The 13,701-nt window shown below is 32.6% G+C and overlaps 1 protein-coding gene across 6 annotated transcripts; it reads right to left on the bottom strand.

Moving 5' to 3' along the window:
• Window positions 1–4,109: 4,109 nt before the first annotated feature.
• LOC105766480 (pentatricopeptide repeat-containing protein At2g41720) lies at window positions 4,110–12,159 on the bottom strand. 6 transcript variants are annotated; one of them, XM_012585955.2, is made up of 10 exons: window positions 11,910–12,158; window positions 11,268–11,829; window positions 10,864–11,036; window positions 8,099–8,204; window positions 6,200–7,309; window positions 5,995–6,100; window positions 5,408–5,612; window positions 4,862–4,994; window positions 4,585–4,689; window positions 4,110–4,321 (listed from the first exon to the last, which is right to left on the bottom strand). In XM_012585955.2, the coding sequence occupies exons 2-10, from the start codon at window positions 11,640–11,642 to the stop codon at window positions 4,175–4,177; spliced, it is 2,460 nt and encodes an 819-aa protein (XP_012441409.2). In that variant the 5' UTR covers window positions 11,643–11,829; window positions 11,910–12,158; the 3' UTR covers window positions 4,110–4,174. The 6 variants fall into 6 exon arrangements, 1 of the variants encoding a protein (XP_012441409.2); XR_008195753.1 differs by having other exon boundaries at window positions 4,277–4,321; window positions 4,862–4,909; window positions 11,910–12,159; XR_008195752.1 differs by lacking the exon at window positions 4,110–4,321 and adding an exon at window positions 5,187–5,267 and having other exon boundaries at window positions 4,673–4,689; window positions 4,862–5,022; window positions 11,910–12,159.
• Window positions 12,160–13,701: the final 1,542 nt, after the last annotated feature.

Below are 13,701 nucleotides of genomic sequence, written 5' to 3' on the forward strand. Positions count from 1 at the left end.
TTGTATTTTATATTTTAAATTTAATTTAATTTAATTTTAAATTTAAATAATTTCAATAAATAAGGCAACGAACCGATTTAACATTAAGTCATTGAATTCATTGCTATGTTGGGTGAATATTGATTGCTCGTGTTAAATATGGGACGCCCTTTTAAAAAAAACTTAAAACATTCAAAATTTCTCGTGTTTTTAAAAAAAACAAAATAATTAAAAATGAGAATTTCTTGTGTTTTAATAGAATCACGATTAAATATTAAGTTGAATCGATTTGGCACTAATTCGATGATTTCATCGCCATGTAGGGATGAATATCATTGATTCGTGTTAAATACGGTACTTCTTAAAAAAAATCGTGTTTCAAAAATTTTCGTGTTTTCAAAAAAAATTTCTTGTGTTTCAAAAACTTCCGTGTTTTAAAAAAAATTTCGTGTTTTCAAAAATTCTCATGTTTCAAAAATCTTCGTGTCTTCAAAATTTCTCGTGTTTGAAAATAATAATAAAATTTCCCGTGTTTCAAAAAAATATATTCCTGTTTCTTTTTTAAAAAAAAATTCTGTGTTTCAAAACTTCTCGTGAATTAAAAAAAAAGTTCGTGTTTTCAAAATTCCAGTGTTTGAAAAAAGTTCGTGTTTTCAAAAAAAAATTTTCTCGTGGATATTTTTTTTGATGTTATCGTGTTTTCAAAAAACTCCCGTGTTTGACAAATTTTCGTGTTTTCAAAAAATTCCGTGTTTTCAAAATATTTTCGTGTTTCAAAAATATTCGTGTTTTCAAAAATTATTATTGTGTTTCAAAATTCTCGTGTTTAAAAACAAAAAAAAGTTTTCTCGAGTTTCAATCGGATCACAATTAAATATTAAATTGAACTTGTATTTTTAAAAATTAAGACAACGCACGTTTAACGAGATACCAATTTTGGGCGTCGCGAGGGTGCTAATACCTTCCTCGCGCGTAACCGACTCCCGAACCTTAATTTTCTCTGGATTTTGACGTGGACCTAAAATTGCCTTTTTTTTGGAAATTTTTTTTTTAATTTCTTCTAAAAAGAGATTTTTGAAGGTGTCCGATCACACCTAGAAAAAAGATCGATGGTGACTCATTTTTCAAATAAAATCGAGATTCGATTTTCAAGTTTTCAATAATTACTTCGACCAGCACCCAGAACCAAATTTTTAGGTCGCTACAATATTTTTAATAATTATACTCCAAAATTGCTATGTTCATCGGTCGCTTAACTCAAATTATCATATCAAGCTCAATGATTTGCTTAATATTTGAGAAAGTTTTAACATAAGTACTAACTTTAAAAAATGAGGTTGAGAAATAAAATTAATCTCATTTAAGATAGTATAATATTACAATTTTTAAAATCTAAACTCGATCATTTTTCGAGTTTAAAATATAATTTTTTTTCCTTTATTGTTCTGTAATTTGTATTATACGTGAATTACATATTAAAAAATGCAAAGAGTAACAGCTATGTATTTTATAGCTTTATAGAAGCATAAGAACGCAACATACCTTAATGAGGAAAGGGAAATTTTTCCTAGCAAAACGGCTAACCCACCGGTTCAATACCGGTTCTGGAAGTGGTCACCTACACGCAAACGATACCGTTTAGGGATATGAGCCTTCCTAAGTCCATTCACCTGAGTGGAAACCTTGTGCTAACCCTTGTTGTAGTCAACAAACCTGAATTTATGTTCCTCAAACGCGATGTCGTTATTGCGTTTATTGCAAAGGATAAGGGATTTGGAGGTAATGGAGTGAGTGAAAATTGGTGAGTTGAAAGAAAACTTGATAGGGAGCGGATGGGATAAAGTGGTCATTTAATTAGATACAGAGGTTTTGACGCTTGGAATGTTTGGAAGACCACCGCAAGAGTGGAATGGTCATTCATTGTTTTGCGTTTTTGTAACACCCCTTACACGTATCCAACACCGGAATAGAGTATGAGGTATTACTAGAACACATACACTTATAAACGTATTTAACTGAGTTATAAAATTTCATCTAAATTAAAACTTTCAAAATTATTAACATGCTTTTATAACCATTCATAATATATCCTCAAAATATTATAATCATAATAAATAGGATCTACGAGACCTGATAAATATTCATGCAATTCACAAGTCTTAATAATTCAATACTTCATTTTCATTTCATTCAATTCACAAATTTCTCATGCTTACAATTCAAATCATTAAGTTTAATATTAATATGTATTTATCATTTAACTCAACGTTTAATTGATTATACCATTCATTAACACATTTAGGAAGTTCTCAATTTTTGCAATGAAAATATCATTTTAGCTTATATAACAGCATCAATTCAACTCATCATCCCGGTATAAATTCACTACCACTTATCCATTTACTATAATTCTTTTGGTACCATTTGTCACTTACCATCCTTAATCAAATTAGGGAACGGTTACGGAAAATTGAATACTTCACTTCCACTTTGCCATAGTATTACTATGCACTTATCACTTTCCGAAGCCGTAGCCCTGCCACGGTCTTACACGGATCGTATTTATCACTTTTCACTTGTCCCTGATCAGATAAGTGTAGCTAAAGCTATCACTTATCACTTGCCGCTTGTCACTGATCAGATAAGTGTAGCTGAAGCTACTACTTATCACTTGTCACTGATCAAAAGTACTCAAAGCCGGTGTTCCGCTCAATTTGATCATTTATTCGGTTTTCACATTTTTATTTTATTTTCATTTCATCAACAAATATATATCATCATATACTATATAATTCATTAAATTGACATTTAATCATTAAAATTTCAGTCATATGAACTTATCAGGCTAATTTGTAGAAATACCAAGATATAAGAGCATTTTGGTAATTTTCCATTTTTCTCGATTTTCTACCCAATCTTGATCTAAATTAATTTTTTATTTAATAAAACAACTCATTTCATGCAATTTGGTTATTTTTGACATTTTTTCAAAATTGCCCCTAAAATTTTACTTTTATTCAATTTAGTCCCTGAGCCCAAATCATGCAAATTAACCATTTATAATGCAAACTCATGCTAGCAGAATATTCATATATTTATTTCCCTCCCCCTCCTCTCCATTCCACATCCTTAATGTGTATAACACACTTAAACAACATTAACTATAATTTTACTATTCACTCACATGAATATTCAAAGCTGTTTATCCGAGTCAAAGTCACTAAATTATTTTTATCTGGAGCTACAAAGCTCCAAATTAAGATCCGTTAATTTTAACTGAAACTAGACTCACATATATTCTTACTATAAAATTTTCAGAATTTTTGGTTCAGCCAAATAATACAGTTTATTCTTTAAAGTTTCCCCTATTTCGCTGTCTGACAGTTTCGACCACTCTTCACTAAAAATGAATTATCTAATTGTACAGAATTCAGATGATGTAAAATTTTGTTAATATCATTATTAGTTTTTTGAGATAAATATATAATATTTTGAGTGTGCTTGTATTAATATAAATAGGACAAAGACTATATAATTCAGAAACATAACCACATATTTTGAGTGGTACTTAAATGATGTAAAATTCTTGCATGCGTCTCATATGTTTCGTGGATGTGAATTGGAGCTTCCATTTATCAATGCTTTGCTAGAGAAAAAGATATGAAACTCGCACATTCCATCTACTGTGAGATGAGTGCACCATTACACTCAAAGGTGTGGTATTACAACTCGATTTATCAATAGATGAATCAATCACTACAAGTCTAGTGAACCCAAAGAATTGAAGGCTAATTTGCAAATAGCTACCGCCCAAAGTGGCAGATAAATTTAGTAGTAATCAAACATATATAGCTAGAAAATAATTTTTACATATCTTATTCCAATAATTAAACCAAAAATTATATAAAAACTAAACTAATTATTTTTACATATTTTATTTCGATAAATTTTTAGAACCGATTCCTAAAACATAATTTTCTAAACAAAGTTATAACACAGAATAATAGAACCTTTAGATTGAAAAAGGAAATTTGTCTTATCTATTAGTTTTTGTTTTAGTAAGCCTTTACTTGGTTTAATGAAGAAGCACGTAATAGTCTCTTTTAAGTTTAAAACCATACTATAAAAGGTGAAATAAATAATAAAACTATATTTTCTCCTTAAATAAAATAAAATAACAATAAAGTAATGTTTATCATGGCAGAAATAACTTCAGCTTACCTACTTTTTCTTTTATTTTATCTGCATATTCAACCCCACATCTTTTCTGTGAAAAGGAGACAATATCAACAAACATCCCTTTCGAAGGTTGAATTCCGGAATCCTCCATCCACTGAAGAACCTGCACAGAGATTTGTCGAGGAGATTTGAGTCTTATAACGCATTTTGTACCATAATGCCATTGCAGAAAAGTAAGATGTTTGAGGACCTGCGTCTCCTAATTCAAAGGCCATTCAGATTTCAAACATTTAGCCATCATGCCAGATGTTAAAACTAGAAAAACAGATGAATCCAACACCATTTACATCATTTATCTAAGAAACTCTATGGAGTGTGGATTGAAGATAGACGCTAAAATGGTTAACAGATAATACAGAGTATAACCTCGATATATTTCCGCCAATTTTCAGCTGCCAACAGATTTTTCAACAAGATTGAGTAGGTGTTGAAACTGACTGGAACACCTGATGCTATTATCTTGTAAAACAGCTGCATGTTTTCCAAAGATAAAAAAAAGGAAGTGGAGAATAATAATAATCAAACACCGAACAAAACTTTAACCTTAGTGGTAAGATAGAACTTGAGAACTTTGGAGGTTTTCAAAGACAGAGCAACAGCAAGGACTTCTATTGCATGTATAAACATTAAGGAAATCAAGTACCTTCATCATGGATTCAATCTTTCCACTCTTCCCAAGCAGATGAAGAAGCTGATTCAAAAGCCCAATGGAAACCAAAGGGAACCAAGGCTCCATTAGTTTGATCAGGTCAATTGTAGTCTTCCAATCTTGTAAACTTCATTTGAATCCCCCAATGTTAGTTTCTAGTAAGCAGATAAAGCATACTAAATGTTCAATGAAAAAAGGATCTATTTTGTCATGTAGGATATATCGTGAAATAGTGTGCAGGCAAGCAATGTTGGATGTGGCCCCAACAAAATTAATTTCTTATATACATGTTCTTCCTTTAAAAATGCAAAAAGGATACAATTGGGTGTCAATAGAATTGGTTAAATTAGATTCATTATCCTCAAATTCTGGAACTCTTTCAAAAGTTAATTTTCCTCTGCTATAAGAGTAAAATGGAAAGATCTGCATCAGGTATCAAGCACTCTAAAAAATAATAAACAATAAGCAATATTTTTGACAAAAGGGGAAAAAGCTAATGAAACATGATTTCTTTTCAGAAAATAAAGACATGAAACTTACATGCTACAAGCTGATACCATTTCAAAGAAAACAGCATCATTTAAAGGAATTGCTTTCTCTCTCATATACTTTGCCAAAACAAGAACTTTGGACGGTTGTCCTCCCTTGTTAAAAGCTCGCAGTAGAGCAGAACATGCTATAGAGTCTGGTTGGATACCATTTTCTTCCATCTCTAGGAAGATTGCAGAAGCTTTTGCCCAATTTTCTGTAGTTAATAAGCACCAAGTTTTTAGTTCCCAAAGAAGTAGTTTTTCCAGCTAAAGAAGACATACTTACAAACAAATTGAACATATTAGCATGAGAAATAGCCAGTTCTGATGCAGCTTTAAATAAATGTCCAAGACAAAGTGGAAAATGTTCTTTAGGCAAGTTCAACCAATAAATAACAAAGAACTAAGCTCACACCGTACCATGAAATTAATCAATAAACTTCCAGGTATAGAATAAAAAAACAGTTTAAGAAAAGATCAGCTATGATAATAAAATTTCTTCGACAAAAAGATCACTTCCTCCTATAGCTTGTACATGTATCCAGAATTGGTCTCCACAGTTAGTTAGTTACTTCAAAAGTGTATCGTGCAACTTACCTGCAGAATTATAAGCATGCAGCATTGCAGTATACGCAACAACATCAGGACAACAACCAGAAAACTTCATCATGTTGAACATTGATTCAGCCTCAGCAACTTGGCCCTGAAATGGGTGTTAAAAGGAAGAATAAAATAAATAAGAAAACATTTCCCTCAAGTTGTATATCAGCAATTAAGAAGCACACCGTGCAGAAGCACCTGCCTGTTTACTGTAGACACAAATAAGAGATGAGTACACCTCCTTCGTTAAGGGAATTTTTAAACCAACCATGTCATCAAGAAACCCAAGTGCCTCACTATATCTGGACAGTTTATAGGAACCACTTATTAATATTGTATAAGTAACAGAATCTGCTAAGACTTTCCTTTTCCTCATGGATTTGTACAAAGCTATCGCCTCCTCAAACTCTCCGACATTCATATAGCTTCCAATTGCTGAATTGTAGGCAACTGTATTCAGTTTGATACATCGCAGCTCAGCTGCTGACAGTACAGCATCAATATTCACTTTCTGCCGACAGCGCCCACAGGCAGCTAAAAGGGTGCAAATTGAGACGATGTTTGGCTTAATCCCATCTTGCTCCATTTGACGCAAGACTTCTACAGCCTCAGCTAATAAACCATTGGATCCATAGGCATCAATCAATGCATTATAACTTACAAGATTAGGTTTAACATTGTTTCTCTTCATCGTATCAAAAATTTCTCTAGCTTTTTCAGGTAGCTGCGATCTTCCATAAGCATTAAGTAAAGAAGTATAAGAAACAACATCTGGACGAAATCCATTTTGTTTTATCTGGTCAAAAACAGCAACTGCCTCTTTACTCATTCCATGTGAAGCATATGCAGCCATTAGTGTGTTATATGAAACAATATTGGGTTGTATACCTTCTGCAAGCATTGCATTGAACACAGCCTTACAGTTTTCTATCTGTCCGCAAACAGAATAAAGGTGAATGATGCTAGTGAATGTAACGATGTCAGGTCGGGAATCTGCTCTCTCATCTCTCATGGAATTAAATATATCCATAGCTTTTCCATATTGTCCGAGCTTCACTAGGCAATTTATCACAATATTGAGTGTAGTTGTATCAGGACGAATATGTGTCCCTTTCATCAATTCAAAATAAGATAAAGCTTTTGAATACTGGGCCCCACTCTTATATGCTGACAATACAATGTTATGTGTCACCAGATCTGGTCCAACTCCATTTTCCGTCATTTTCTTGCAAACCTTCAGAGCTTCTCTCCAGTTTCCACTAGATCCACAAGCGTTTATCAAGTTGTTATAAGTTGATCGACTTGGAGGGATCTGCCCATATACATTAAGGTTACAAACATCTCTTGTTGAAAAGACATAAAATTTCTGAAGAGATGGAAAAAGAAATTAGGGAAAGAACAGTTGCTTAATAGGAAAAGCTAGGTTGATTTATTTTTTATAAAACAAGAAAACATCAAAGCATTGATGCTATCTATCTATATAAAAAAATATATATGTGTTAACTTCACTGTTATATTATCATATACACTGCATGCATGAAAGTTTTATTTGGTTTCTTCCTCTATCTATTTTCCTCCAAATATTTATCAGAGAACTGGAAAAGAAAGAAGCACCCTTTATGGCACATCAATTTTGATTGCTTAGTCTAGTTTGAAGGGGAAACCCCTGACAAAACTCTTAAATCCCATCTAAACTTCCATAATTCTAAATCATATAATTTATCTCACTATGTGCAACTCTGAATGAATTTACAAACTTAAAAGTGGGACTTGAAGCATGTGACCAATAAAAATCATGCAAAGCAATCTGCTCAATCAACCAGGGGAAGATTATATGAATAGTACAGCCTGCAGACACCAAATTTGTATCAATCATAACAATAATTTATAGTGACAACTAGATAATAATAGAAGCACTTTGTGGGTGTTGTTTGACCTTAACCATAATAACAGTGACCATTGCAAGAAAATGAACGCACCATGTAGTATTGTGAACATTTATTTTATATGCAGTATGATTTCAACGTGAAAATAACAAAAAGAAGCTCACTCAAGTTATACCCATAAAGAGTCATTAGGGAACAAAAATACAAATACACACAGCTGCACTGAGCATGTCTTCCATGATATTCATAGCCCAACGCCATTGACCAACTTGACCATGTGCATGGATAAGAGCATTGTATGTGTCAACATCAGGCTTGCACCTACAGCAGAGATATTATGGAATTATTATGTCACCACAAAGTTAAATAAGATTTTTGAATGAGAAACCGTCAAATACTTCAAAAGTTAATATTTATAACATTTGAGGATACAAGAAGCCTATTGCTTGGAAAGTTATAAAACTCCAAAGCTAACAATATATGCCCATATCATTTTAGTGTCAGCCATGCATGTCAATCTGTCACCTGCTTGTATTACACTATTTATGTCATTTCATGTAAATTACATTATAATCTTTGTAGTAAATAAGATATTATTTAGGCTAAATCTGATATTAGTGTGTATGGGTTTTATTTACTTTGATTTATTTCTGTGAAATCGAGTGAGAGAGAAAAAGAGAAAGAAAACAGCCTTGCAGTCACTGTTTTGGCTGTAATCAGCTGTGAAAAAGAAGAAGAAGAAAGGTAGAGAGTTGAGAGAAAGGGGTATTCTAAAATAATTTCTTGTGCCTATACATTATGCTACATAACATATTTATACTAGTACCTAGATATACAAAGAAGGAAAGATACCTAATTTAATGCTAATTAATCCCTAGAATTATGTACAATAAATCTAAAGATACTAATAGGATCATAACAATTTCCTTAAGTTGACTATAGTAACTTGTATAAATAAGATGCTCTTCTCATAATTTTCTTCTTACACTCTTCTCGATTCCTACTTTGGTTACATGGAATCAGTGCCTTTCAGCTCAATTTTTTTTTTTGGTTTGTGTTTCATTGTTTTTTGGGGTATTTTAATGAGTCACTTTTAAAGTGATTTTTATAGTGTGCACTGCCAGCAAAAGGAGTGCCATCATTTCTTCAGCAGATTTGCAACTTCTGACAACTGGAAAGCAAGTGTGTGAAGAAGCTCACGCACCATCCAAAGCTGAGCAAACCTTCGTCACATGGCGGTGCATGGGGAAGCCTGGGAGGCCTTCTTTTCACCGAATTCTTCCTCCGGTGCCGACTAGTCTGTTTGACCATAACCCAGCCTTTGGGTGCCTGATCAAAGCTGGGTTTTAGGGAATTTGTATCGGTTTGGATTTGTGCGATTGTTTGGGCATTTTGTGGCTAATAAGTTTTAGGAAATTCAGATGATTCCCCTCTTCGGTTTGAAGTTGGTGGCTTTCCTTGGGTTATTTTGGGATATTTTGCTTGAAATTTGGTTCTTTAAATTTTCTTTACTTGTTTTATCCATTGTTACTTGGATTTAAAGGATGGCAATAAAACCTAAAGTCCTTACAAGCGAGATGATTTTGATAATGTTGAAAATTACAGAGCACAAATTAAATGAGACCAATTATCTAGATTGGAGCAAGATGGTTAGAATTTACTTACAAAGCATTGATAAAGATGATCACTTGAATAACGAACCTCCTACTGATGATACTAGACAAGTGTGGCTGAGAGAAGATGCTCAATTGTTTTTGCATATTCGAAATTCTATTGACAGTGAGATAATTTCCCTAATTACCACAGTAACTTTGTTAAGGAGCTAATGAATTACTAGGTTTTTTTTTAGGTAAAGAAAAATATTTCTCATGATTAAGAAGTACGTCAACTAATTGCTTGTTAAATGTCACATGAACTAAAAGCACCTATAGTCAATTTCTGTTTGATAAAGTGATGATCAATCTTAATGTATTTTGTTCCATCATGTTTAACTGGATTTTGAGCTATGTTGATGGCAGCCTTGTTGTTATAGTACAAGGATAGTTTTCTGTTTTCTAAGAAGAGCACTATTATTAGTCTGAGCTGAATGAATGTCTTCAATACACAACATTCTCGTAAAAGTATCTTGAAGAGATGAAATTTTAGATCCAGAAAGAATATGTGATTTGGCAGTCTCAAACTTCGAAGGAAGGTCAATGAGGAAACTCATAATTGTCATTTGTTCCCGTTAAGTCTGCTGATCTTTAACATTTGGGCTAAACGACAGTAGAACATTAAACTCTTTATACACCTTTTTAAACTCTATAAACTGATTTTTAGGGATTTCAATTTCTGATATTTGGGGATATTATTACAATTTACAACTTTACTGATCAATTTCTGATTCAGACAGCCATATACTTGTAAAGCTTTAAGCAACATGATGAAATATTCTAGCAATCCACAGTGCTCTAAAGTTACTTAAGGATAATCAATCATGGCCGTATCATAGTTCTACAGCCAAATAGTCATTATTTAGGATATAATTAACATGGGGTTCAGAACTTTTCCAGGTTCCACCAATTACAGTTCCTTGGTCATTAGTATGAAGGCTCCCCACCAAAATGTATGAGTTCAGAATATTCTATAAAAGTTTATAATTAATTGAGATCTCATGCCAATTGAGCAATTGTATTGATGCAGTCTGTAGCTGTAGCTCTATTAGAAATAATTAAACTAGGATAATGACTTCAAAGATCTTGATAGAAAAACTACAAAAGGCTACTTCTTGCCCAGTATAAGAAGACTCCAAAAAGCTACACTTTTGTTAGACAGACATGTACTTGTCTACAAACAGCAAATTTATTCTTGACTTCTAACTATTTTATAAACATCATGAGATCCACGCGAGTAAAGTTTTGCATACGGTTAAACGTAGTTTATGTAAGTTGGAAATGACACACTAAATTCTATATAACATCAAACAAACAGAAAGCATTACCTCCACTTTTGCATTTCAAAGAACAACCCCCTAGCCTGATCTGTCCGTTTATGTCTAGCATGTAATCTTATCATCATATTGTAGATATCAGTTCGTGCACAGTAGTTCTTCTGCCTTTTCATCCACTCAAATACTTTTATACTATGTTCAATTGCACCCCTTTGTGTCAGTTCCTGCAAATCCAGCATCAAAATCACTCAACCGATACAATTTCAACTGCTAATCACTAATTATTCTTAGGCTTTGTTTGGTTCTTACTTTCGTATCTGCCTTTTTTTTTTCCTTATTAAAAACGAGTAAATGAAGAATGTGCACTTATGCTTGGAATTATTTTAAGAAAAAAAATGCAAAGAGTAACAGCTATGTATTTTATAGCTTTATAGAAGCATAAGAACGCGGCATACCTTAATGAGGAAGGGGAAATTTTTCCTAGCAAAACGGCCAACCCACCGGTTCAGTACCGGTTCGACATTCTCCCAATGATTGAGCTCCAGCACTCGGTCGACCACCTCAGATATGGTCCAGTCCTTCTGGAAGCGGTCGCCTTCTACACGCAAACGGTACCGTTTAGGGATATGGGCCTTCCTGAGTCCACTCACCCGAGTGGAAACCTCGTGCTGGCCCTTGTCGTAGTCGACGAACCCCGATTTATGCTCCTCAAACGCGGTGTCGTTATTGCGTTTCTTGCAAAGGATAAGGGATTTGGAGGGAGTGGCGTGGGAGGAAGTTGGCGAGTTGAGAGGGAATTTGATAGGGAGCGGATGGGATAGAGTGGTCATTGAATTTGAGGGTCGGAATGTTTGGAAAATTTTAGTATTAGCAACAAACCAGTGGAATTTTTAATACAAAAATCAATACAGCAAAACAACTTCAAAGAAATATAAAAAACAGGGTTCAGATTTATTTGGCATAGCTGAAGATTTAAGGTTACCGTCGAAGATAAGTCGGAATCCCCAAAGCCTAAACCTGCAAAAATATCAAATATATTAAAGGCACTAAAATGTTAATAAAATTAAAAGGAAGAGGAGGAATAGACTGTCACTTACAGAAGGAGATGTGGAATTAAACACTCAGACTGAGGGTTTTTGGGTGATTATTAGTATCTACCTTGGGATGCCACACTTTTTATGGGAGGATAAGGTTAAGAGTGGGTTGAATGGGTATGAAGCACATTTCCTTTCATTAGTTCTGCAACTTCGTCTGGGGAGGAAGGCTTGCCAGAAAGGAATGTATGTCGCTATTGCTCAAAATTTTGAACATTCTTCTTTTCAGAATTCAATCTGCCCCCTCTTTGGTGCTCTCTTCAAGCTTCTGTAACATTTTTTTCTGACACGTATGAATGGTAAATATCATTAATAGTCCCCATATTTTATCAAATTTTCATGATTACAAATTTTAGTTACTTTTTCAATTGTCTTTTCCCCCAGTTTCAATACAATATTAAGACTTTGGTGGGAACTACAAGTAAATATGGCGTTGAATGTTTTAATTTCTTCTTTTAAAAAATTTGTCTTTTTAAATTTTAATAAAATGCTGAGGGACCATTTGTGATATTTTCCATTCTAATCCCAAAGCATAGAAAGCGCAACCACCAAAGAACAGCTTGTTTCCATGCTTTCATTGCTTTGCCCTATATTGAAAATTAAAATTGGATGGGCTATATTGAAAATTTGATATGCATTCAAGGGTCATTTATGATATAACATCATTTTTCATCATTTATGATTTTACTAAATGGCCCGTGAATGTATATAAAATTTTCAATATAGTCCATCAATTAAAATTATGTTTTTGTAATTTTTATTATTAGTAAAAATACCAATATGAAAACCATTTTGTAAGTTTAAAAGTAACATATAAGTTCCAATATAAAAGTGTAAATACAATTTCTTTAATTAGTAAATTTTAAATTCCCATATTTTACAAGTAATTGAATTTCAATTTTATAAATTTTTAAATTCTTATAATAATTTTAATTTAATTTTTAAGTGTTTTTAGTTTAGAAAATAACATACTATTTTAAAATAAAATTTATAAAAGGAGGGACCATATCAAAATTTTGATAAACTTTAAAGTGGATAGACTATATTGAAATTTTGATAAACTTTTAGAGATTATTTTGATATTACTCCATTTATATTTGAGCATTTAATCTTCCTTTGCCCAAAGTGGAAGACGATTTCCGTAGGTATAGGTAATTCTCGAAGCCCCGAGAGGTGAATTCAGCATCCAGACCATAGCCTTCGACTCAACAAAATTTGTATACCTCTTTTAATTTTGTCAAATGGTATATACCTAGTATTACTTAGTTCTAAGTTGAAAATGGTCAAATTCATGCATTTGAGTTGTGGACATAAGAAAATGATAATGGTTCATGCATGAAAAAGGTTTTGTTGATTTGAATTTCTATATTGAACTTGTCATATGTGTGAAATGGTATTTTGGGGACTTAAGACTTACTAGTTATTGTTATAAGTTAGGTTGAAATTAAGAGGAATTACAATTTTGGTATATGTGTGAAATGGTCTTTTGGGGACTCGGTCTGATGAATACTTACTACTCATAATTACGAATACGCTAGATTTACTATACTGACTGACTAATATGACAGATTCACCCTTTAGATAATACTACTGAAAACTCTTTCAGGAAACAAGGGCTGTTTTCATTTTCATTTTCTTGGAAAATGGTGAAGAAAACATGTTGGGATAAAAAAAATTGAAAATAATTTTTTAAAAATGAAAATAAAAATATGTGAAAATTAGAGAATAAAAAAACATGTTTTTATTATTTTATATAAAAATGATTTAAAAAAATGGATTAGCACGACTCAATTCC

The sequence above is a fragment of the Gossypium raimondii genome, chromosome 5 (genome assembly GCF_025698545.1).
Source record: "Gossypium raimondii isolate GPD5lz chromosome 5, ASM2569854v1, whole genome shotgun sequence".
NCBI classification, from domain to species: domain Eukaryota; kingdom Viridiplantae; phylum Streptophyta; class Magnoliopsida; order Malvales; family Malvaceae; genus Gossypium; species Gossypium raimondii.